General features: G+C 38.9%; 1 protein-coding gene across 1 annotated transcript; it reads right to left on the bottom strand.

Moving 5' to 3' along the window:
• Window positions 1-1,287: 1,287 nt before the first annotated feature.
• gga3a (golgi associated, gamma adaptin ear containing, ARF binding protein 3a) lies at window positions 1,288-24,282 on the bottom strand. The gene is made up of 17 exons (XM_041982755.1): window positions 24,218-24,282; window positions 23,621-23,705; window positions 23,374-23,449; window positions 23,192-23,290; window positions 22,970-23,093; window positions 22,682-22,785; window positions 19,441-19,521; window positions 19,191-19,328; window positions 15,642-15,723; window positions 15,300-15,425; window positions 7,288-7,497; window positions 7,102-7,166; window positions 6,602-7,017; window positions 5,231-5,439; window positions 3,783-3,952; window positions 3,497-3,607; window positions 1,288-3,261 (listed from the first exon to the last, which is right to left on the bottom strand). Exons 1-17 carry the CDS (start codon window positions 24,252-24,254, stop codon window positions 3,151-3,153), a joined length of 2,244 nt encoding a protein of 747 aa, XP_041838689.1. The 5' UTR covers window positions 24,255-24,282; the 3' UTR covers window positions 1,288-3,150.
• Between the last annotated feature and the right edge of the window lie 1,018 nt (window positions 24,283-25,300).

Raw genomic sequence — 25,300 nt, 5'->3', positions numbered from 1 at the left:
CCGAAATCATCTCTGAAGTGAACAAAGTTGTGGGTACATTTTTACTTTGTGTATGTGTGTGTGTGTGTGTGTGTATGAAAAACTTGGATAAACATACAATAACATAAATACAGTTAATCATTGTTGTTTTTTAAGATCAGGCCAAATGTTAGGTAATCTTTTGATGTTAAAAAGATAGGAATCTATTTTTTAACCATTCATTTATAGAAAACCAGGAACCCTGAACTGGAGAAAAATATATGGTCCATGTCCTCAGTGTTGTTTTCACAAAAAGAACAGTTGTTATTTTCAATCACGTAGTCTGAATAACTTTAGACGGATAAATATTGTTCATAATTTTGAAGTGTGTTTCTTTTGCTTTTGGGGGTATAGGGAATGATATATACATAGACCTTAGTCTAGAAACTGGGCTTTTATCAAATTTATATATATTTCTTTTTTTATTTTGTTGTCTAGGAAATGAACTTTCAGTAAAACATTTTCTGATAAGAGTTGTTGCAGTTTTTGTCTAGGAGATGAATTCCTTGAATTGAGCAGATTCAGATGTGGTTGAATAATTTGGTGCGTCATTATATTTCTAATTAGAAAGAGAAATTCTCAGAGAAGAGCATTACGTAGGTTCAAGAAGTATGAGATGGGAGGATTAAAGCTGTGTCTTGTGCAAAGTTGTTCATAATCTAATAAATTACCAACGATATCCATCAGATCAGTTACCAACCATGTATTTCTCTTAAACCATTTATAAAATAAGGATTTGCTGTCTGTTGTTCCAAATAACAGTGGGGAAAGAAATTATGTACATACAACATTTTCCAACATAACATGATTTGTTTATGGAACTCCGACAATGCTACAGGAAGCTTGTTAACATCAAAATCAGTAATAACCAAAAATACTTCAATCTTTACTGTAGTGTATAATCTATGATTTAGCTGCAGGAATTATATCTCAACAAAGTTGAGAAAACAAGTCAAGATATATTTTAACTGTAATACAAAGGTCCATCTAATTTATTCGTTTTCCCATGCACAAAAACGGCTCTTCAAAAATATGTAATAGCAAGTTGATTTAATAATCTCAAACAAATAAATATTATAATTAGAAATATGCAGTGAATCTTTCATACAACACTAACAGCCCTAGAAAAACAAACACTTGGTTCTCAAAAATGAACGATTAAGTTTTTACCATTGATATAGTTTTTTTTTCTCAAGGCTTAAAGAAACTTGTCTTTTGTTTTAATCATAAAATTCACACATTTGTAAAACATTTACATTTGACTAAAAAAAAAAAAAAAGATCTACCCCTTTAGCTCACTTTCTTTACCAACAGTAGCAGGAGCAGGACAAATGTACAGTATATATCTAGAGTGGAAAAAATTACAACCTTTTCCTCTTCAGAGCTTCAACCGTCAGCAGGTCAGGTCTTCTTTAAGTACATCCACCTAAATATGCAGTCACTTGTTCCCATTTATTATCTTCTAGGATACTGTATCTTCTACAGGGTGGCTGTTTTGTCCACAAGGAAATTCTAAAAATAAATCCTATTTAGACATGAAATTTGTCAGAATGCACCGCTGGAATATGGAAGACAAAGAATGCCAGAAAAAGAAACAAAATGTATAATCAAATAAATGAATACACAAGTCTATATTTTTGATTTAATAACTCTAAATTTATCAATTTTTCTAGATATCCATTTCTAAATGCATCCATATTTATTATTCATTTCCACATTAATTCATGTATTTTGATTAGGGCTGTCAAAGTTAACACATTAATGGTAAATGGTCTGTATTTATATAGCGCTTTACTGTATCTGAAATGATACCCAAAGCGCTTTACATTCACACACACACACACATTGACACTGATGGCGGAAACTGCCACGACCTGTCTTTTTAACTGCGTTATTTTTTTAAACATGCGATTCATGCACTCAACGCCTGCATAGTTTCAGAAAGTGATGCAGAAATAAGGTTGGGATTCTGCAGCAGAAATGGACCCAGTTTGGCTCTTTTACATGGACGGTTTAGCTTTAAAGCTCTGGAAGGTGTTCTCTGGATAAAACTGAGGCTCCTGCTTTTCTTTGTTTCTAACTTTGTTCTAAGAAGGATTGTTCATGCATGAGAAGCTTCTTTTTTATAAGGGACTAATAGTAATCTAGAACTATGAAGGAGACACTTTATTACAACAGCAACAAAATCCAGAAAGATAACAGCATATATCACAAATTGATGTAAAACAATAAATGAATGTAGAAATTTTAAATCACTCTAATTTCTTTGTTTCTTTACTTAACTTTCTTTGGCATTTTTGGTCCTCCATATAGGTTGCTTAATGTAACATGTAAGTAGTCTGAATGCCTGGTATTTAAGCCTATTAAAACACAAGACACTACCAACTTATTAAACTATTTGATCAAATGATAAGAGTGTGCAGAAGGAATACAGCATTTGAATGCAATCCTTTAAAGAATATTAACAAAGCTAATACTTTACAAGTCAAAATAAATAATGCATTCAAAACAATACAAAAACCTTGAACACAGCACAAAGTAAGATAGTTTAAAACAAGATTTAAAATAATATGCAGGAATATTCTAAATTAACGTTGAGTCAGTGTTGATGAGATCAACCAGCTGTAACGAACCCACATATGAGTGCTCTCATCTAATAACGGGAACCTTTTTCTGCTTCAAGAAAATATTTGTGTATATAATTTTTTTATATATATCATAAGTTATTAATGTAAAAGTCAGGATGTAATTCATGTACATACAATATGTCCATGGTGTCAAATTCTTTAAATATGTGTTTTTGCTTTATTTAAGACTGCAAGGTAATGCTCTTCAATAGGCTCTCATATAACTGAAAAATGAGGAAATATGAGAACCAATGGATGGTAATAACAGCAACTTAATAACTTAGCAAATACTCAATTTCAACAGTCATGGTGCATGTTCAACTACTTCATGTAAGGTTGCAGTATCTTGCTGATTAAAGATGGATGTCTACTGCAGAGGGCTGTCTCAAACTCCGTGAGGTCCATTTTAATTCTTAATAAACATAAAATTCTTTGTTTTGACCTATGTTGTGTAGTGGCAAACTACACGGCTGAAGAAGTCTTGAAGAGGAGGTAGAGAAGATGACTAAAGAGCGCCCCATCTATCTGCAGGTGGAAACTCATTCACCTCCCCCACTTCTGTGAATGGTTGCTCTCCCAGTGTGAAAACCAGCTTGTATCTTATCCGAACCTTTTCCTGGAAAACATAAAAGCATAAACATGCTCACTTTGACAGCTTTTAGTAGCTTTCAGAATATACAAAAGCTGTCACTAACAGTGTTGCTGATTATCAAAGCAAAGTGGTTGGCATGAAAGACGTGGCATGTTCTGAAAGAAAACACAGCTCAGAGCTTTATCAAGTAATTTCCACAATCCTTAATGTGAAATGTACACACAGAAAACCATCAAACAAGCTCCAAACTGAGCTCTACCTTTAGAGGATTGGCCAGCAGCATGACCTGAGTGATGGCAGCAGGGGGAAGAATCGGATTAAAAGGAGCCAGCTCTGTCCCGGAGGGCGGCTGCAGCTTCACTTTCATCGTCTATGGAGATAGCACAACAAACACACATGTATATAAGAGACAAACCATAACAACACCACATCTGCTAGTGTCAGGCAAATTTAAATTTCATGAGTTAAAAATCTGTCCGAATTAATGGTTTTAAATATAAAAAACTACGCAGGCTGCCACGCAACAGCAGCACATCAGTTTTTACCTTGGGCACAGCTGCTTGTAAAACAATGTTTCTGACGTGCTGTGGGGCCGTGTTGAGCATGGATGCCACCATCACCAGTACGTCGGGCCTTCCTGGTGGACAGTCGCTAGCGAAATGCAGCAGAACACGAACGCCATTTTTGTCATACGCTGTCACAGGACAGACTTTACCTAAAAAAAAACAGCACAAAAAAGGGAAAAAGACAAAGATTAGCACATAAAACAACCCTCACAACACAGCCATTTGAGTTAGATGGTGTAACACAGCAGAGTTCTTGTTTCTTTTTTCCCCCCAAAACTCATTTTGTTCCTAATGTAACTCTGCTTTGCTTTTACTGCTCCAACTTCTTTCAAACAATCAATATGTAAACAATACAATAAATGGTCCACTGGGGTGAAACACAGCTGTTTTATAAGTTTAATAAGTTTGCCACTTTCACCACTAGGGGGCAGTAAAGTCTAATGTTCAATTTTAAAACGAAACTCTAATCTCACATAACAGAAAAGCTGTCTTAAAAAAAGAAAAAATAACTTGCTGAGTTCATAAATAAGCTGTACTATAAAGAAAGAAACATTTTTTCACATCTCTTTATTACAGTGGCAGATTTAATTTAAAACTGCTGCTGAAATCACTGCCTGTCAAATGCTGAATGACTTCATATAAAGTTCTTCACTCAAGGATAAAAGGTCCTTTACCCGAGAACTGCACTTAGCTATGAGGCAATATGAGCCAGTGCTAATGGAAAAGAAAAAAATACTTCTTTTATTTAAAAAAAAAAAAAAACATTTTCTCTTTTTATTGTGAACTTGAATCACATTCTGCTACCAATGCTGCTGCTGCTGCTGTTGTATTGTATTGTGTTTTGTTTTGTGTGGCTGGCTTTGACATGACAAGTTACTAAAGATGAAAATTAGCTCTGGCTATTATCCTGCATCCAAAATTATTCATACCTCTGGCAAATTCGGATTTAAAGTTACTTTTACTCAACCAGCAACTTATTTGCTTTATTGGAAATGACACAGACGTCTCCCAGAAGATTATAAGATGATGTACAAGAGGCATCATTGTGGAAAAAAAATATTTCTTAGCTTTTACTTAAATTTCAACGAAATGTGGCATGTCCAAAATGATTCATACCTTTCTCAATAATACATTGGTTCCCTTAGCTATACTGTTATAATTTATGAACTGGCCTGTATGAACACAGGTATTAAACACAGTTACTGGACTAATGTAGATTTGTTTTATTTGGATCTAAATAAATAGGCTTGAACTGATAATGTCTGTACAGTAACTTGAGATGATTTTGTTTTGAATTGAGGCTAAACAAATAAAGCTGAATTGAATTTGACTGAAATGAAGACTAAACACTAACAAATCAACAAAGTACACAACTAGTACTTCTGCAAAACACACAGAAATTACGAAGTGTTTGTCCTGGAACTCACTTGGCTTAATGGCCTCCAAAGGGACAAATATATTAGCCAGGGACACCTCCTGTCCCTTGCCTGGACTGACTTGGTTCAGGAGGGGAATTGGGGACAGAGAGCGTAACAAAGGGCTGTCATCTATGTGACTTTTGGTAGTTGAAGGAGCAGACAATCCTTGGTTCCCTGCTGGGGTCAGTGATGTGGATAAGGTGAAGGTACCACCATCACTGAAAGAGAGTAGAAGGAGCATTCAGAGCTTCACTTTTTTTTTTTTTTACCACAGACTGGATACAAGAAGTGGATGTTCAGTGGAGATAAAAAAAACCCCAACTCTGTTAAAATACCAAATTTTGTGATGCTAAAAAACAAAACCTCAACCTTAAACCTCACCAATTTTAATCTTTTTATCCCTTTTAGGAGGAAGGTCCAGTCCCATATTTTCCCTAGTTTGTGATGTGTCTTTACTGAATTCTTTATTTAACCTTATTTTACCATGTAAAACAGATTTTTATTTACAATGTTGCCCTTGAAAGTACCAGAAAACACTTGTGAGGCAGGGCAGGAAACAAAAAAAAAAAAGCTTCTGACCTTTCAACAATGAGATCTCTCTGATGCTTTCTAAGCTCTCTGCAAGCTACGTCATCTGTTGTAGCAAGCAACTGAGCAAATGTCAGGAAAATCTAATGAGAACAGCTGAACTTCATTTGGGGTTAATGAGAGTTCTGTTCAACAGATGGAAGGTGTGTACCCAAGACGTCTGAATGCTGAGATTAAATCAAAAGGTGCTTCAACAAAATCTTAGTTTCAAATACAATGTAGAAAAATGACTGACATCTAGTGGTGAAGATGTGCATAGCAATGTCTTCAAATACCAAACACAGTTGTGAACGGACGTGGCCGTTAATGAAAATAAAGCCTGTTACAAACCCTGCCATAGGCGAGAAAACAAAGAGAACAAAATGACGTGATTCTGACGGACGTGTCTGGGGACATCTTGCGGCTTGTTCTCGACACATCAGCCGAGCAGAACTTCCTTCTTATGGAGCTGCGAGAAGTAGTGTGATTAGTCGGAAATCTGAGGTGGGCGGGGTTAACGCGGAAAAGTGTGAAACGGAAAGTTATCACTTCCGCATTTCTGCTGATGCAAGGATAAACGAATAGCTTTAAACAGTTGATCGAGGTGGTGAGAAAGTATGGAAATTAATGCTACACGTGGTAAATAAAAACAAGGAAACCGCTACGTGCGAAACCCCGCCCTGCCACAAACAAAGTTTCTGTTTAAGATTGAAATTGCCTGGGTAGAAAGAGAGCTTCTCACAGGTCCAAATGAAGTTACAGAGGGATAGAACCCAGTCTACCCAGTTTTATCACAGAGCACATATTACTCACTTATTACTGCTGAGATCCAGCATGGCAAGGTCTTGTAAACTGTGGCTGAGAGAAGATGATGATGACTGGATGTCTCCAGATGAAGCAGAGATCTGCTGCGAGGTTACTGAAGCAGCAGCTGGGGTCAAGCTGAATGACTCAGAAGGAGCAACTGGGGGCATCTTGATCAGTGATGAACTGAGAGGTTGTGGGAAGGAGACTGATGTTGCTGAATCAAGTGAGGCAGAAAACGGATGTGTGGAAAAGACCGAGCCAGGGACGCTTAAAACAGACGGGGTTGTTGAAGTTTTGGTGGGACTTGCCACGGTTATTATTGTTGTAGTTGTGGAGAGAGCATCTAGAAAGAGTGATGGTGTTGAGAGTGCAGGGAGTGTAGGCAAACTGGTGTCAAACAGATCCAACTGCTGACCCGAACCCTGGAACAGGCAGAAATAAAAGCACTTATTTCCAATAACAGAGAACTTGAAATTCATGTGAATTATTCTTAATCGTTTCAATACCTGCAAAGATGAAAAATCAGTCTGTTTTCCATGTGTTGATTCACTCAGACCAGGTTCATTGAAGCCTATACAAATATACACAAAAGTATTTTAGAACACAAAAATATAATAGAAATGTAATATATAAATATGAAGATGTCCTCAAACAAACAAAAAAGAAGATTAAAGTGAATAACGTGACCACACCTAAAGAAAGCAGCTCTTCATCCAGTAAAGACAGTGCTGCAGAGGACCTGCCAAAACTCTCACGCTGAGGGTTAGCTGCTCCCGATCCACAAAGTAGGTCAGCCGGTAAAGGCAGAGATGACTGAGGTTTCGGTTTGGGCTGAGAGGGGCTCTGGATGTCAAGGCCTGCCAGGTCAATGAGAATTTCTGACTGGTTTGAGCTTGCAGTACCTATTAGACAGAAAAACATCAGGAGAAAAAACGGTTCAAATGTTACTCCCGTCTCCATCCATTTATTGAGCAAAGATTTAACCCAAGGAGAGAACATAACTTTCACTCACTGTTCAAGAGGCTGCAAGAGTGAGAACAGTAGAATATTAAAAATAAATAAATATTTATTTTTAAAAATTACTGACCACAGGTGGCTCTAAAAATTGACTGGAGCACTAAACTGTGGATAAAAACTCCACTTGAAGAGCTTCTGTAAGCTGCTGGCAGCGTGCCTGAACACAGTCCTGCTGGGTTCGGCATTGTGCACACCGATGTCTGCAATGCAACGAATTTCAAAAGATATTTTGTGAGAGTGACAATCGATTACGTGTATGTTTAGAAACACAAAAAAATAAAAGCTAATAGTGTAAATATTACCAGGGGTTATGAGGTGGTTAGCCCTGCGGCCTCACAGCAAGAAGGTTGCTGGTTCGAGCCTCGGCTGGGTTTGGGTTAGAGATATGCAGGGGTTCTCTACTGGTACTCCGGCTTTATACAGCCTTGGAGGACTGCTGAATGTTTAGTTTTGTCGAAGATCACATCAATAAACACTTGTTTTTCTTTACTTCCTGCTGTCTCTTTTACATTGTTCTTCTGTGTCTCTTTTTGGTTTTAATGTGTTTTGTTTAGTGTTTAGTGTGCAAAGAAATCTACCTTCAGGTCTCATTAAAGTTACCGTGACCTGGTTTCTGCCTCATCCTGGGTCCGTCCTTCTTTAGAACTAGTTTTAACTGCAGGAGATTGACTGACAGCACTGCCTCAAAAAGGAAGTCATAAAAAACTAAAGAAATCTGCAGTTTTGGAGCATTTAGTTATTTTACAAAAATAAATAAATTAATAAGTTTATATATATCCTTGATTTATAAACCTGGATTATTAGATTGATACTTTAATATACCCCAGTCAGCACAGATTTATTTAATCTGACTTTACAATATTTTACATGGGGATTCTGATATAACACTTGCATCCTTATGCGTACAGATCCACTGCTATGTATTAAGGATCGACCGGCTGATGTATCGGGCCAATGTTTACGTTTTTTTTTTTTTACTTGTATCAACATTGGCCAATACATGGGTGCGTTAGCTGATATCTTTTTTCCAGCATGATTTACAGACAGGCATTTACAGGCAGCTCTGTGTTGTTGGAATCACATGCAGAGCATGCATTACTCTTCCCCCACTAGCAGAGTGCTGGTGAAAAGCCTGCTGCACTGGCTTCAAAACAATGTTAAGTTTTAAGCTTTCAAATGATCTTTTAACTGATTAACTTAGCTGAAATTACCAGACACTTTGAAATTGGAAACAGGAAGTTTCTGGGACAGAATGGAAAACGGGAATGCCGAATGCCTCGTCTATAAAACTGTTTGCCGTTGTATTTAGGGAGCTGAAGATGTAGTTGTAGGCTGTGGCTGTGACATATTGCACGAGAAGCAAGAACTTTTTTCTTGTTCTTGAGGCCAAACAACTCATCCCTTTTGGGTTGGGACGGTTAGATTAGTACCCAAACGGAAGGGCTCTCAACAAAGTAGGACGGGTCATGTTGGATATTAGGGTACCCTGCCTAGGGCTGGGCGATTAATCTATAAAATCGATAAATCGAATATTCCATTTCTGGAGATTTATTTTTATGAAAATCTGGATTTTTTTCCATAGTTAGTTAGCAGCAGACTTAGCCCTCCCTCCACACCAGAACAGTGTTTGACTGACAAATTTTCAGTAAAATGACCCTTCACTCATGCCGGGGATTTAGCTGTGCGTATAACTGCAGTGAGAAATGCTGCTTTCTATGAGATGCAGAAGTCAACTTAACCCACAAAACCTACTTAAGAGACAATCTTCATCAGGGGAATTATACCTGCAGAGGATCCTGTATGATAAGTGTTATGGCTGTCAGTTTTCCCCGTCAGGGAAACTGATTGTTAAATTGCCTACAGCCGGACCTGCGTGTGATTAGTCACAGATACCAGCTGGGATCCGCCTTCCCTGTGTCCGGATTGGTCCATGCGTCTCTCGCTTCCGGACTGCTTATCCAATCCGAGGGGAGGAGCGCCTACAAGACGGCACCAGTCACACTGTTCGGGGCGACTGTGAACAGTGGGACACAGTTTGCCAGCCTGGGAGTGATTTCAGACTTGTGTGGTGTTTAAGGACTTCCCTGTGTGGATTTTGTGTAAATATAAATTAAGAGTTAAAGACCATTGGTATTTGAGTTTGAATTACCGTCCCTGTTTGACCTGAGGTGACAAATTTTGGTTAAGAGAAATCGTTTTGGTTTTGTTTGAGATCCTGCCTGTGAGCGTGCTGTCCGTTTTGGGGGACATTTTCAGTTGTTTTTGGATAATTGTACCTGTTAACCCTTTTGGGACACCTTTTGTACTTTTGGATTTTCTTTTGATAAAACATTGTCTTATCCTTAACCCATTCTGGGACACCTTTAGTTGGTTTATTTTGGTTTTCTGCTTTATAGAGCATACTGACACCGGGTTAAGTTATTTGTTTGTGAACCTGGAATTATCTTTTGTTTATTTGCAAATAAATTATGTTATTTCTTATAACCCTGTGTCCGACTCTCTACAGACCGTCTAAACCAGGGCTACTCAATTCGGTCCTACGAGGGCCGCAATCCAGCAGGTTTTCCACGTATCCCTGCACCAACACACCTGAGTCAAATTAGGTGGCTCTAACAGCCAATCAGGTTCTACACAATGACGCATTAATTTGACTCAGGTGTGTTGGTGCAGGGATACATGGAAAACCTGCTGGATTGCTGCCCTCGTAGGACCGAATTGAGTAGCCCTGCTCTAGACCAAGGAGGACGTAACAATAAGGATCCAAATGGAAAGAGATCACAGATGCATTGTGTCGCATATTTCTATGCAAGATATGAAGTGGAAAAGCTATGACATTATATGCTTTATTTTTGCTGGCACTGATCAATATAAACAAATGTTTTTAATAAGTTTATTTATGTTTTGTAAAAGGAAAAAAAAAATCGATTAAAATCGGATTTGGTTATAAAAAAATTGGGGATTTTATCTTTAGGCCATATCGCCCAGCCCTAACCCTGCCCTATTATTGCGTGTGGAAAAACAAAGAAATATGCATGCACCCGTCAGTGGAAGCAGGGCTTTAAAACTTTTCACAGCCACAGAATGCTGCTGGGAATTCCACCTCCAATTCAATTTCTCAGGCAAAAAAATAAAATAACAAAAAGACCTGAGGCCAAAAGTGCAACCCCTCCAACTCTCAATGAATGGTGGGCAGGCCCAAAAAGGATGACACGCAAATTCGAGAAGCGTTTCCACATTTTGCTATCCCCAAGATTTCCCTAGTTTTATACCAGCCACGCAGTTTCCCGAGGATTATCAGCTGTAGGATTCCCTCATTTAAATGACTGCCTGTTTGTGGATTTTTTTCTTAAAAAGCATCATATGGTGATTTATGCAGAGGCCCTGAAGGTGCAAGACAGTGAGGGTCATGCATGGGGGGGAAAAAAGGAGAAAACAAAGTTCCCATTCCCTGTCATAATAGCATTCAATGGCTAATAAAAATCCCAGACAAACCCTGACTTTGCTACTTGGAAGCAGAACGGCTGGAGTGGGCTGGAGCTCCTCCTGCCCGTCCCTCCTCACTCTCCCTCAGACGGAAGGGGACGAAGACAGGGCTAGGTCCCAAGATGGTTGACGCTTTGGCAGGTTCTGTCAAAGACCAATGTCAAGATCTGATTGGGAACCGGCGTGTTCATCACATTGACGTCATATCCTCGAGTTGTGCAGCTTCGCTGTACGCACAGTACCGCAGACGGTAGAGGACTCAAACCTATCCACTTTGGTACCTGGCTTCAGACATGGTGGTTTCATGGAGGCTAATCCCTGCTTCATGGGGATGAAAGAGTGGCTTGTTAAAATACTTTAGCGGTTTTGCTGCAATCCGGCGTCGAGGGGACGGCCCCTCATACTCGTGTTTGCTCTTGGTCTGCAATGGGAGAGGACTTGGGGTCCCACCCACCATTCATTGAGAGCTGGAGGGTTACATTTTTGGCCTCAGCTCTTTTTGTTATTGTATTTTTTTGCCTCAGATATTGGAGATAGAATTCCCAGCTTCATTCTGTGGCTGTGAAAAGTGGGTTGCTGTAGACATAATCACATTCTAAAGTCACTGCGCTTGACTATACTAGCTAAGAGGAACAGCTGCAGTGGAGTTTGCGCCAGCCCACGGTGGCAATAGAGCCATCAAGGGGTCATGTAGCAAGTCCTGTATTAGGCAGAATGTGCTAGCTCTGGATACATAGAAGATTAGCATGGCAATTAAACGTTTGAGAGGGGCCATGCTAATCTTCTCTGTATCGATTCCAATTTATCGTATGTGCTGCTGTTTGAGGGGAAAAAATGCAACCCCTTCAGCAGTCAGTTAACAGTGGGTGAAGCCGAAGTCCTTTTCAATTCCAGACTAAGAGATAACACTTTAGTCCCGTTTCTACTGACTGGTGTGGGTCAAGGCGGGACGTATTTTTTGGTTTTTCCTGGGAAGGGTACCCTAACATTCGACCTATTTTGTTGTCAGGCACCCCAACGGAAGGGTCCGTTGGGGCACCAATCTAACCCAAAAGCTGAAAATATGTACGCCCCCCCAAAAAATTTAAATCCAGACAAAAACCATGCGCATGCACACTTGCAAGCAATTTCCTCTTTATAAATCACAGACTACTTGAAAATGTGCGCACCTTAATCTGCCTCATATTCTGCCCTGAAGAAGCCCAAACCAGCTATATATGATCAATGCAAAGCAGGACCTGAATATAGCTGCCCATTAAGAAGCCTGCCTGGAAACAAGCGAGGGGGGAGAAGAAAAAAGAAAAGTAACTTTTCTGACACAGAAATTGATGTGTTGGTTGGTGAAGTGGAGGCAAAAAAAGAAAATTATTTGGTTGCCACAGCAGAGTCACAAAAGAAAACGCTGTGAGTGCAACCTGTTGATGTGGTGCAGACTTTCAGTAGAACTGACAGAACTGAAGATAAACTAGAAACACTCAGAGCGCAGACCTCTGTCAAGCCATTGTAATTTTTTTATTATTTGCCCATGTTTGTGGGTATTATGTTTGAGTTTGCTACTGTAATGGCAAAATTTTCCCTATCTCCCCATAGTAAAGAATCCTTTAAAAAAAATCCTGGATTCAGACGATGAGCTGGATCATCTGTAAAATCTAATCACTTGTTCCTTATTCCATTTCTGACATTTTCTGTAAATTTAATCAAAATCCGTCCATAACATTTTTAAGTTATGTTGTTGAGACAAACGAAATATCCCCGAATACATGACTTCTAATAAAAAATAGAAGTGGTCGGACCTCAAGGAGGAGGAAAAAACAAAACAAAAAAAAAAAAAAACAAGACTTGCATCCCACCGTCCGAGTATGTCTGCAACCAGAGGGGGCAAGAGCAGACCCGAGCTCACACACTGGACCAAAAAATTGGAGAAGAAACTGAGTTGGCAGAGACTACAGATGAACCCGGTAAAGCTGTTACATATTTTATGTCATGGCTGTGTAAAGTATTATACAAATATGTAGAGAAAACTTCAGGCAGATGTGCTGTGTCCTTCAGTTCTTTTACAGTCGGATTTACTCCAAACACAAAGGGACACCATCAGCACCATTAATGTCATAGCTGATGAACGTAAAGAAAGCAGAGCTGTGATCTGCAACACAATAATAGTTACGTGTGACATATCTAATCCATTAAAAGATCTTTAAAAACGAACCTTTGCGCTGCTGTCATCTCAAACGCGGCATTACATCCTCACAGATCTTTGCTCCCGTGTAAAGCCTTCCTGTTGGGGAGGGGGCTGTGGGTCGTGGTGCTCATACTGGGTGGGGGTAAGCCAGGATGGAGGCAGTTTGCTTCACAGCCTGGTAAAATTATCGTACTAATCAGTAATTTAGGCCACAACCATGATGATAATTTCGCCTGTCAGTTGCCACACAGACCAGATCTTTTCTCTGCTCCAGGGTTTGAGATTTGAGTTGTTTTTATATATATTTTATATTAAAAAGATGTTTATGGAATCGTTATGGCTCATTACAAGCCGCAGTAAAGATAACATTGCAGGTTTGAATTTTGCAATTATATGGCTCTATATTTGATGTTTGGTATGATGCAGTCCGCAATTTATCGCCTCACCATGTGCATCGTCAATTTTCCTCATGTCAGTTCGCATGGGTCAGAGTTTATGTACACGTGCGCACATTTTCCTCACGTTTGTTTTTATAGATCACAATTTTTGCGTGGGGAGATGCCATGTTTAGAAATGAGATCCCCAATCATCTCTGGCTGGGACTTCTAAATAGTTGTTTCAGCCTCATAGTAAAAAGATTGTCATGACAGTATAAATATTTTTGCCTTGTTTCCACGTGCTGCTTTGCGTACGATGTACTGTGATGCAAAGAAGGGAAGAATATTCCTGGCACATAAGGTCTGCTAGACATCCCTTTGTCAGCAAACTGCAGATCCCTAGTATGTAGACCACATGTAGGATGACAAGACTGCTGTACATCAAGCAACCAGCAGATGTCAGTACTTCTACATGAGCTGTTAAGAAGGGCTTTGAGAAATGAAAATTTGGCGAATCAGTTGGCCAGAAAGACTCGATACATTCACAGGGCTTCATCACTCCATCACTAGCGAGCATGTCAGGAAATATGTGGCGTAGGTAACCGATAAAAAACAGGCTTCTGTTCTGTATTCTGGCTGAGTCCTGTCCTTCAATAAAGCAAAAGTTAAATTAACAATGTAGAGCCTTACTTTTTTATCTTAAAATAGGGACTATGTGTGGACATAAAACACGATGGCTGTAAATATTCAAAGTCTCTGGGACTCCCTGAACTCTTTGGGGGACCCCCTTGGGGGGTCCCGGACCTCAGGTTGGGAACCACTGCCATAGCCTATGTTTACAACTATTCATCAGTGTCTCTGCTCTTATGTATGTGCATTAGCATTAGTCTATGGTGCAGCTGAATCTGTTAACCAAACGTTTTCCAGGGCCCCACTTAAATTCAGACTGGTTAGGAATGTGTTTGAGAACAAAGCTGCATTCCTCTCTAACCATTTGAAGATCAACTAAATTTGATGAATACCCTCTGAAGTGCACACAACAAGTTGTTAAATAGTCTCTTTCTCTTTTTTTCCCCTTGCAAAAACTCAGCATGCTGGAGATCTGGAACAGACCCTCTATTACACCCTGACTTCAGATGGGGAACTGGGAGTTTTTCAGAAGCTATTAAATGAAATATTTAATGTACTACTGCAATTAATTGATTAAAAGATATTAATTTGTTGCAGTAAACGAAGGTTATTTCAAAATTAGTATTCCATACCATAGTGAAGTATGTTAATTAACTCTTATCTGTATGCAGCAGATGAAAACTGCACTTACCACAAAAAAGGGCCAGAAATTCACTGCTACAACTCCACTTAATGTTGTCAAACATAAAAATGAATTTCCCTGCCGTGCTCTCTCCCGTGAAGCAGTACTGTAAGGCAGAGGTCCCCAATCCTGTCCCTCAAGGTCCACTATCCTGCACGTCGTAGGGTTGGGGACCTCTGCTGTAAGGTGAAGTTAGCAGCTGAAGATGCAACAGATAGATTTAATGCATTTTAGTATGTATCCATTAACTGATTCAATACCTACAGGTAATGATATGTTAATGTTTACCAGTAGGGCAGCTGGAAGGACAGACCGTCTAAACCATTAACTTTTTACCTTGTTTGACTGAGATTTGTGTTTCTTGTGTAACTTCGGTGTCTCCGTTGACAGTGTGCCCTTCCACAATCTTCTTATAGGAATTAATAACATGAGAGAGATCATCACTGGCCTGCAAGATGTCTCCTGTAAGAGCAGATTAAAACCATTAGACAAATTACAAGAATTATATTGAGACTGAAAAAAAAAAAAAAAAAAAAAAAAAAAAGAATGTTAAAAAGAAAAAGAAAGACAGAAAAAGAAACCAATGAGGTCTCACAAGTGTTATAAGAAAATAGCAAAGAACAAGCAAAAAATAGCAAGATCATGCCATTATTGTCAACAAATTACAGGTTTTCTTACCCAAGCCGCTGTCATCATCCTCAGTTTCAGTAGCCAGCTTGAACACTGTTTGCCTGAGCTTGTCACAATCATTGTACAAGTCCTGGAAACAAACAAACAAAACACCAGAGATCTGCATTTTTAGTCTCATCATAGCTGACAGGATTCGCATGTTTCCCTAAAGTCGTTTTCACGCATGCACAGGGGTCCAGAAATGCTCTGGAGATACGAGCGGTAGCATGTGAGAACACAGACTTGTTTCAGAGATTTTCCACCCAGCATCCCTGGTAAGATGTACGAACATTTCAGCAGCTGGTTACAAGTTAATAAACTCCAACTGATGCAGTGAATAACTTCTCATTTTCATCAGAATAATTACATTATTAGCATCAAGCAAAGAAAACATCTAAGGAGATGCTGAAACTACTAAAACTCTTTTTTTTTTGTTGCATTTTAGTTCCCAATGCATTAAAAACTGGGACAATATTGGGGAACCATCATCTTCCAGGAAGAAAAGTGGTTGGAAAAAATTCCTGAATGATTGTGATCACAAACATTTGGTAAAATCAAATCATAAAAGAAACACCAGTACAATTCAGGGTCATATTTAATAGCGAAGGTAAAAGCATTTCCACAATGTGAAGGGAATTGTAGGGACTGGGACAATAACAGCTGTGTAGCTTTTAGAAAAACCATTATCAACAAGGATAATTGGAAAAAAGGCTTCAATTTGCTTGAGAGCATGAAGATTGGACTGTTAAGCAATGGAATAAGGTCATGTGGTCTGAAGAGTCCAGATTTACCTTGTTCCAGAGTGATGGCTGCATCAGTGTAAGAAGAGAGGAGGATGAAGTGATGCAGTCATCATACCTAGTGTGTATTGTACAAGCGGCAACCTCCGCTGTAAAATGAGAAGCCTATGCGGAGTGCAAAGAAATTGCAGTTCACCCCTCATCTGCTAGGTGTCGGCTCCAAACAGAGCAAATCCCCATGTACCAGGCTTTAAAATCAAATCAACAAAATGTTGTGGCATCGAGGAAGCTCATCAAAACGATGCTACAGGGAATGCTGCCATAATCAAAGCTAAGGCAATCCAACAAAATGTAAGAGTGTGACTTTTTGGGTGGGGTGGTCAGAGTACATCAGTTTTCATCTTCACATAGAAATGCAGCTGAATTTTAGTCGTATTTATTACTTTATCTACATTTCCACCACAGGAATCTTTTTCAAGAACCAGTTGTCTTTGAGGGGTCCTTTCCTTGATTCCCCACCTCTGCTGCAAAACTAAGGGATTACAAATACCCCCCCCCCCCCCCCCCCCCCAAAAAAACAGCCCACTTAGAGATATACTTATATGAGATTATCTGTAACTTTGTTTTCCCAATATTTTATTTTCTTCCTTTCTGCCTCTGTCAGTCATGTTTATTCTCCATAACAGTTTGTATAAAATATTAATTATTTCCTTGTAGGTCTGCAATAATAATTTTATTGACATAAAAGCTCTGCTAAGTAAGCAGGAGGTAAACAAACAGTGGAGCCTGGTGTATTCATTAACCTTTGCTGCCATAATCATAACTGATGTGTTGTCTCCGCTGACAAGCCCCTCAGTGAGGCCAACTGTTTCTGTGTCGCATTCTTCATCGTTTTAAGTCAAGGAAGGTGTCACGCCATTATGACATCACACTATTATGGAGCTGACGCACACATCACCATCTAGCCAATACCTCACCTACCAGGTAAGGGAGTGGTTGGCTGTGGAAATGCAACATAGATCAGGGTTTACCGAACCAAACCGTCTCGTCCCGAGTCAGACCCCTTGGTGGAATCCGTGATTTTTGGTTGTTTCAATAATTTACTATATCTTTGGGCACTGGCTGCTTTTTAACACATTTTTATGATGTGATGCACTGGTGAGGCTTTGAGGCCGTCATTTTGTTGTTATTTCAAAGTGTTGCAACAATTTAGTAGTATTGTCCCATTGGGTAGTAATGAGGAGAAATACAGCTTCTGCACGACACCTGATGCTATGGAACAAATTTTAAATAAAAAAATAAACAATGATTCCACACAACTGATGCACTGCGTCACTCAGACACTCATGTTTCCACAGTGACGGCTTCTGTTGAGTCCAAGACCCTCGTACCACATGTTCAGAGCAAAGTGTTCCTGCTGTGGCAGCCTCTTCATCTCTAGCTTGCAGGCACTGGCAACAATGTCATCGCAGCCATTTGCAATTAGAAAATCTCAGCTTCTCAGCTTAGATTTTTCCTGTAAATACAATTAAAATCCATTTCTTTTTGTTGGCCTTTAACCCAGAGTTGATTTTTTTATTATATATCTTTATCTTGCTTTTAATAATTTTGCTTTGGTCTTATTTTACATTCTCTTAATATATTCTTATATTTATTTATGTCTTAAATGTCTTATCTACTCTTACAGAGCAGCACTTGGTCAGTGCTTGGTCAGTGTTTTTAAAGTGTTTTATAAATAAAGTTGGCTTGGTCTAATCAGTAGTTATTGTTTGTACGCAGTATTCAAACTCAGATATTCATGCCTGCTGTGATTAGCCAAGGAAAGAGGTCTGTGGCCTTTACAATCCAAAGAGCCATTTTCCCCTCAGCATAGCTAAATAAGACTCGTTTAGAGTTGCAAATGTTACGAGACCTTTTGAGAAAAGACAACTTGGCATTTTTGATAAATATCTACTGAAATTTGCCATCTTTAAAGAACCACATTTTATTAATATTTTTAGGTTCTAAAATTAAGAACAACATAAAACTTTTGCAAAAAGAGGATAGACAAACTTTCTTCTATGGGATGTAGATATTTGTAGAAAATTATGTTTAAAAACAAAACAAACAAAAAAAAACAGTTTCCCACCTAATGACCAGAAAATAGTTTAAAAAAATATATCTGGTAATTTTAGTGTCATTATGTGTTGGAAATTCAGTGCAATTATTCCATCTAAAAAACTAAACAATGGCTAAAAACCTGCATTTGTTATTAAATCTATATTTACAAACATTCGTTAGTTCTTTAGCATTTTTAGCCATGTATTAAGAGCCATTGTGGAAGCTCCAGAGAAACACTGGCTGCTCCGGAGCCGCAGGCTGCAGACCCCTGGTCTAGGAGACATACCGCAGGCTGAAGTTGTGGAAACAGTTTAGGAGTGAATGAAAGGCTGTACCGGTGTTAGCAGGAAAGCGGTAGATTAAAGCAATAAAAATGTTTGTATCTGACTGTTTAACAGCAGATGTCTTAAAAGGCAAAGCTCAAAAAAAAAAAAAAAAAAAACACCCACGGGCCATGAAGCTACAGACGTGTAGCTATTTCTGGTTTAATGTCTGCGTGGTCAGTCAACCGTTGCAGCAGCCTTAATCAACCCTGTACCATAAACGCTGTACCATGAAAAATGACTATTTTGTCATGAGGTCATGTCCTCCGCTTCACACAGGAATAAATTAAGCAACACTAAAATACCAGAGACTGCTTTGTAGTTATGTATGTACAACATCTCCATGAAGGTCAAATCTATTCCAAAGGTCATGAGACTAATCTTAGGAAACAAACCTTAATAAGCTCCTTATCTCCCTCTGTGGAGTCGTCTGGGCTGAAGTGAGCCAGCATCTCATTCAGGAGTTTGACGCTGTTGTTGACAGCTTCCAGTGTGCTTTGCTGCTTTGCTGTTTTCAGCATTCTCACCTCATCCTGTAACAAGAGAAAAAATAAAGACAGTGAGTGTAGCCGGATGAAACCTTGTGAATTCTGCTGATGAATTTGAAATTATCTGAAAGAGAACAGCCAGGCTTTGATGACACACCTCCTTGACCATGTTCTTGATGAGACGATTGGCTTCTTGCAGATCTTCTGGCTTTTTGCTCTTCAGGAGTTCTGCTAATCTCTTCAGAGAGAAGAGGAAACTATTAATGACCTGAGACTCCAAAGTGTTTCCACACATGTCAAAACTATCCCAGCCTTCAGACCCTAACGAGAAACAATAACTTGATCCATAGATCAACACAAGGTTAACTTACAGCCACGACCTGTTTTTATGCAAAAACCAATAATTCAGTAAAGATGAGTCACAGATGCACATAAGCTGGGCCCTCTTCTTCGAGACGCCATATTAAAAAGACTTTACCTAGCAATGCAAGAGTAAGAGGGGGAGAAGCAAAAAATTAAACACTCAAAACAAATAGCAAGAAAACCTTGTGGCACAAAGCCTCCATCAGATAAAAAAAGTGAAACTACTCGTTTGTAGTCAGGCCTTTTTCTTCCATTATTTAAAGGCATCATTTGCTTTTACAGAATAGCTCAAGTATATGCATGTAGCAATGCTCATAAGTATTTTACACAATCCTACTTAAAGCAACACTTGTGAACTTTGGCAGATTTTCTCAGTGATGGGCACCTAACGACATCTGATACGGCATTTATCTTGCATCAAAGAATCGTGATATCAAAGAAGGGCTCCTACATTAACATGAAACTGGAACTGTGAGGATGTTTTGATTGATAAATGAATGATCTCCTACGTAATGAAAAAAACATAACTGGTGTGCTTTTTCAGTTATGTGCAAATCTATTTAATGTTTTGAAGCTGTTATGCAGAATAATCTCGAACACTAGCTAAAAAAAAACACATGCTTCTGTTTGGTTTTCAGCAACAAGCTTAAGAGATGGAAGCCATGGAGGAAAAACTACAACTTTCTCCTTTACAACCAGGTAAGCAAAACAGATTCAAGCTACTTGTGTAACACTGATAATAAAGAGAGGGAGAACTGTCTGCATGGTAGCTGGAACTATTTTAAAGGTCCCATATTATGCAAAATGCACTTTCTAAAAGGATTTCTAATAGTCATATGTGTCCACATAGCCTGTGTATGAGGCCCCAAAATGAGAAAATTCTGCTTGCTCCGAACTTTTTAGTGAATGCGTGCTGAAACGGGTGAGTCCGAAATCTTTCCCTTTGTGACCTTACGAAGGGGAAATAACCACTACCCCTGGTAGCAAATACTGACCCAAAATGTAAAAAGCTGTAAAACACAAAAACCTTTCTTAAAGTAATCCATGGTGAAAGGAAAACTGTCTATTTGTAACAATGAATTAAAATAATAACTTATTAATATATGAAAAGATATTTACAGTAGAATGTCAGAGCTACACTCCGTGATCTGCAACTCAGAAGCTGAATAACACAAGGAAGAAAAAAAAAAAAAAGACCCACATACAGTAAAAGAGCGATACAAAGAAAAGAAAAAAAAAACTATGGAATTGTGCAGAGAGGAACTGTCAAAAAAGCCCTATCGTCCATCATTACTGTTACTCTTACCCAGCTACAAGAAATACACACACAAACACACAGAAACCAGACACCTTATAAAAATGGTCCATCTTGCTAGCACCAGGTTGGACCCCTTTTTTCAGAACTGTCTTAATTTGTTGTGGTATCAATTCAACAAGGTGTTGGAAACATTCCTCAGAGGTTTTGCTCCATGTTGACATGACAGCATCACACAGTTGCTGCAGGTTTGTCGGCTGCATCCATGATGAGAATCTTCCGTTCCATCACATCCCAAAGCTGCTCTAATGGACTGAGATCTGGTGGCTGTGGAGGCCACTGGAGTCCAGTAAACCCAGTGTCATGTTCAAGAAAGCAGTTGGAGATGATCTGAGCTTTGTGACATGGTGCATTATCCTGCTGGAAGCAGCCATCAGAAGATGCTACACTGTGGTCATAAAGGAATGGAGTCAGCAGTAATAATACTCAGGTAGGCTGTGGTGGTTGAATGATGCTCAGTTGGTACTAAGGGGACCTAAGAGTGCCAAAAAAAATATCCCCATCACCATTCCAGACAGAAGGCAGACTGGATCCATGTTTTCATGATGTTTGCTCCAAATTCTGAGCCTAGCATCTGAATTTGGAGCTGAAATGGAGACTCATCAATCCAGGCAGCGTTTTTCCATTTTCTCTTATCCAATTTTGGTGAGTCTGTGTGAACTGTAGCCTCAGACTCCTGTTCTTAGCTGACAGGAGTAATTCTGCATAGCTTGGTTAGAATCAAGGGGCAGTGGCTCAGGTGGTAGAGATGGAGGTTGCTGGTTTGAATCCCGCTTCATCCCAATCCTTGGGCAAGCTACTTCACCCTCTTTGCCTCCAGTGTTGGCATCAGTGTTGTATGAATGTGTACGATTGTCTGTTGGTGGTTGGAGAGGCTGTTAGTGCGGTCCGGCTACCTCGTTTCTGTCTGTCTGCTCCGGGGCAGCTGTGGCTGCACATGTAGCTAACAAGTATTAATGGAGTGAATGAACAACAGATTCAATGTAAAGCACATTGAGTGCCTTAAAAAGTCCAATATAAATCTTATCCATTATTATTATCATTAGTGGTTGGAACCAGTGGTTATTCGAGTTAGTGTTGCCTTTCTATCATCTCCAACCAGTCTGCTCATTCTCCTCTAACATCAGCAAGACATTTCGGTCCAGACAACTGCTGCTCACTGAATACTATTTTCTCTTATTCAGACCATTCTCTGTAAACCCTGGAGAGGGTTTTGTGTAAAAACCTCAGCAGATCAGTAAAATACGCAGACCAACAACCATGCCACGTTCAGAATCATGTAAATCTCCTTTCTTCCTCATCCTGATGTTTAATTTGAACTTCTTGACCATGTCTACGTGATTTAATGCACTGAGCAGGTGCAACGTGATTGGCTGATTAGTTATTTGTTTTAACAAGCGTGTAACTAATAGAGTGGCCTGTAAGTATATTGTAAACTTACCTAGTCCTTAATGTGTTTAAAAGAATGTTGAACAAATTAACAAACATGTATGAGCACTACATTGAAATACACTTGAAATATGTTGTACTGGACACCTTTTTGCATGATTAAGGAATATTTGAGACTTGCATTCTCTGTAATGTTTATCACACTGTATCCTGTGCCAATAAAACTATTGATTCAAAGATTATGTATCCACCTTGGTTCAGGCAGAAAGAGGAAAGGAGAACAGCTGAACTCCTGTGATCACACACTAACATTAGAAATAATTCCCCCTACCTTGCTCTTTTTCTCATCATCAAATACAGGATTCTTAGGTCGAGGAGAAGGCGGTGGTATTAAAGTGGCATCAAGAGAGATTTCTGGGTCAACTAAAACAATACCTTAAATAAAAAAGACCACAGGTAGCTGTTAAATTAACAAATTCAGGACTTAAAAATACAATAAAAAGGCAAATATAAAAGACCATTTAACTTTTTAGTACTCTAATATTTTTTAATGCAATTGTTGCGCAATCTGATTGTTTTTAATGTGCAATTAAATCAGTTTCAGGCGCTGATGTCTCACCTTGTGACTTCAGCATCTGATACGCTTCACAGATTTTTGCTTCATCTGGTAGAGACACTGTCCAAGTATACAACATCTCTATCACTTTCTTCTTCACTTCTTCAGACACTTTGTCTCCAAGGTACTGAAAAATAACAGATGTAGAGCTTACAAATAACACCAAACACCAATTCAGGTAATCCTATCCTCATTTCAGAAGTTTTTACCATTTCTGTTACTTACTTTGGGTGAAACCACCTTAATTAACTCATTTAAAAATTTAAATTTCCCAACTTCATTATGAAATCTTCGACCGCAGTTCTTCATACAAGCCTCAAGAACCTACAAATGCAAAACAGGCTAAATTATTTTAAACCAGCAGACATCAGATAGAAACATTACAGTGAAATGTTTAGCGTACGGACCGTTAATGCTTGCAGTGCCTCCCATTCTTGAGGGGACTGAATCTTGTGAGCCAATAGTCTGACTGATATTTGTGGACTGTAAAATATCAGAAAGAAACAAAGCAATATGATATTCTTATTAAAATACACACCAACTGTGCTTACCACTGTACAAGCCACTTATGGTTTATGGAGTACTGATTAATTAGATGAATGTGATTCAGTGTGTATAGGACAGACAGTGATTATTGAATAAAGTTAGCCATACCCTTCAAGCTCCTTATTGATTTGATCACAGAATCCCATAATATACTCCCAGTCTTCCTGTCTGTTGGAAGGATTTGTGGCTTTGTCTGAAAAAAACAGAATATTAATCCCTAAATGAGCATACATGTGCACATTTCATGTTTTAAAAATGCATTTACGTCCCCTGAAAGGCAATGAGGACCAATAAGAGAGCTTATCATTGCTCTTTGAGGACGTTTTTACGCACCTACTTTGTTGTTAAAGAGAACTTCCAGAGGAGGTTATAGCTTGAAGGTGCTTGTTCAACTACAGAAAACAAATGCTAAAGCGGTCGCCACAGCAATACAACCAGAACTTTTTTTTTCTTTTTTTGCACATACACCGGCTATATGTCCAAGACATATGTAAACTGAACTACATTTTAGCTTTTATTTTCATAGTTTCCTGTAGGTGTGTTAGCTAATGCTAAAAACACAGAGTATTTAACGCCATAACATTCAGCTGCAGTAGAGCCACTAAAGTCCGACCAATATCTCGGACCCACACGGTCACACAGCCCTTACGAACAAGCCCACAAAATGAGTAAATGGCCTGACAGACATGTTTAATGTGTACTCACTGAGCCAAGACTCCAATGACTCTCCATCTTCCGCCATATTTGCACTGTCAGAGGGAAAGAACGCGTGACTCCTGTTGCCTTCACGACCCTTCACACAAATGGGAGTCTGTAATTGCTGGAAGCTTGGCGAGCTGTTGGCTGCCTTGTAGGAAAAAAAAAAAAAAACTCTAGACAGAATAAAATGACTCGAAGAAGACTTTCCGTTACATATAAATTGCATTAAACGAATAGTTCTAGGTTTTGACTTAGATTGAGCTGTTTAGATATAGTTTACATATAAACGGTTAGCCAGTGAACTATTCTGTTTGTTTTAAAAGTTTACATACATCTTTTTTTTTTTAGAAACTACGGAGCCCCCCAGGGGACACTGATCATTTTTTTCTTTTGCGTTACCTCGCAGTCCTTTTTGCGTTAATGTTATGCTTTTGCGTTACCTCGCAGCTGTTGTGCCATAAAGTGAATGTCTGTAAAAATTGATTAGACGGCCGCGGGAGTGTCTGTTGTCTGCGACTGTTCCCCTCGGTGTATAACCGACATAGTACGCGGATGCAAGTGACAATATGCCTAAAATTAACAAAGTATGCTTTTGCAAGGCTTTATATGATTTGTGTGTTGATTTACAAAGTTTAATTTCCACTGATATTCAGGACTTATTTTATTTATTTATTTATTAGAGTACATTTCTTGTTAATAGTAATAATAATAATAAAGTGGTCTGATTTTCTTCAAGAGTTATACCTTCACAGACAGACTTTCCCTTTTCCCCCCTTGAATAGTGAGTGTCACCATCCGTCAGCCCACAAAAATAGCAAAGACCAGTCAAGTCGTCTTCATAACATCAAAAAGGAAATGAGAGAGAAAAAAAGAATTGTATAAATATTGATGTGTATTAAATCTTTTTAGATTATCTGATGTGGTTTTAGTGAATTATATCCAGTTTCAGGAGCATCTGCGTAAGGACAGTACATATGTATAATATTTCATGAAGATATCTGTGTTTTCCAGGAGGATGACAGCAATCTGCTCTTTGATAGCATTTATAGTTGTTACTGAGTTGTCAAATGCCACATGACAGCCACTGGA

Source organism: Melanotaenia boesemani, chromosome 4 (assembly GCF_017639745.1).
Source record: "Melanotaenia boesemani isolate fMelBoe1 chromosome 4, fMelBoe1.pri, whole genome shotgun sequence".
NCBI classification, from domain to species: domain Eukaryota; kingdom Metazoa; phylum Chordata; class Actinopteri; order Atheriniformes; family Melanotaeniidae; genus Melanotaenia; species Melanotaenia boesemani.
The sequence above is the reverse complement of the archived record's forward strand: the minus strand, read 5'-3'. Positions and strand labels throughout refer to the sequence as shown.

Excerpts from the sequence above, each read along its gene's own strand:
- gga3a (XM_041982755.1), bottom strand. The coding sequence starts at position 24,254 with ATGGCGGAAGATGGAGAGTCATTGGAGTCTTGGCTCA. Across the intron at positions 15,724-19,190 it reads GAGATAAGGAGCTTATTAAG|GACTTGTACAATGATTGTGA; the intron begins GTTTGTTTCCTA and ends GTTTGTTTCCAG. Across the intron at positions 7,018-7,101 it reads CTGATTTTTCATCTTTGCAG|GGTTCGGGTCAGCAGTTGGA; the intron begins GTATTGAAACGA and ends TGCCTGTTCCAG.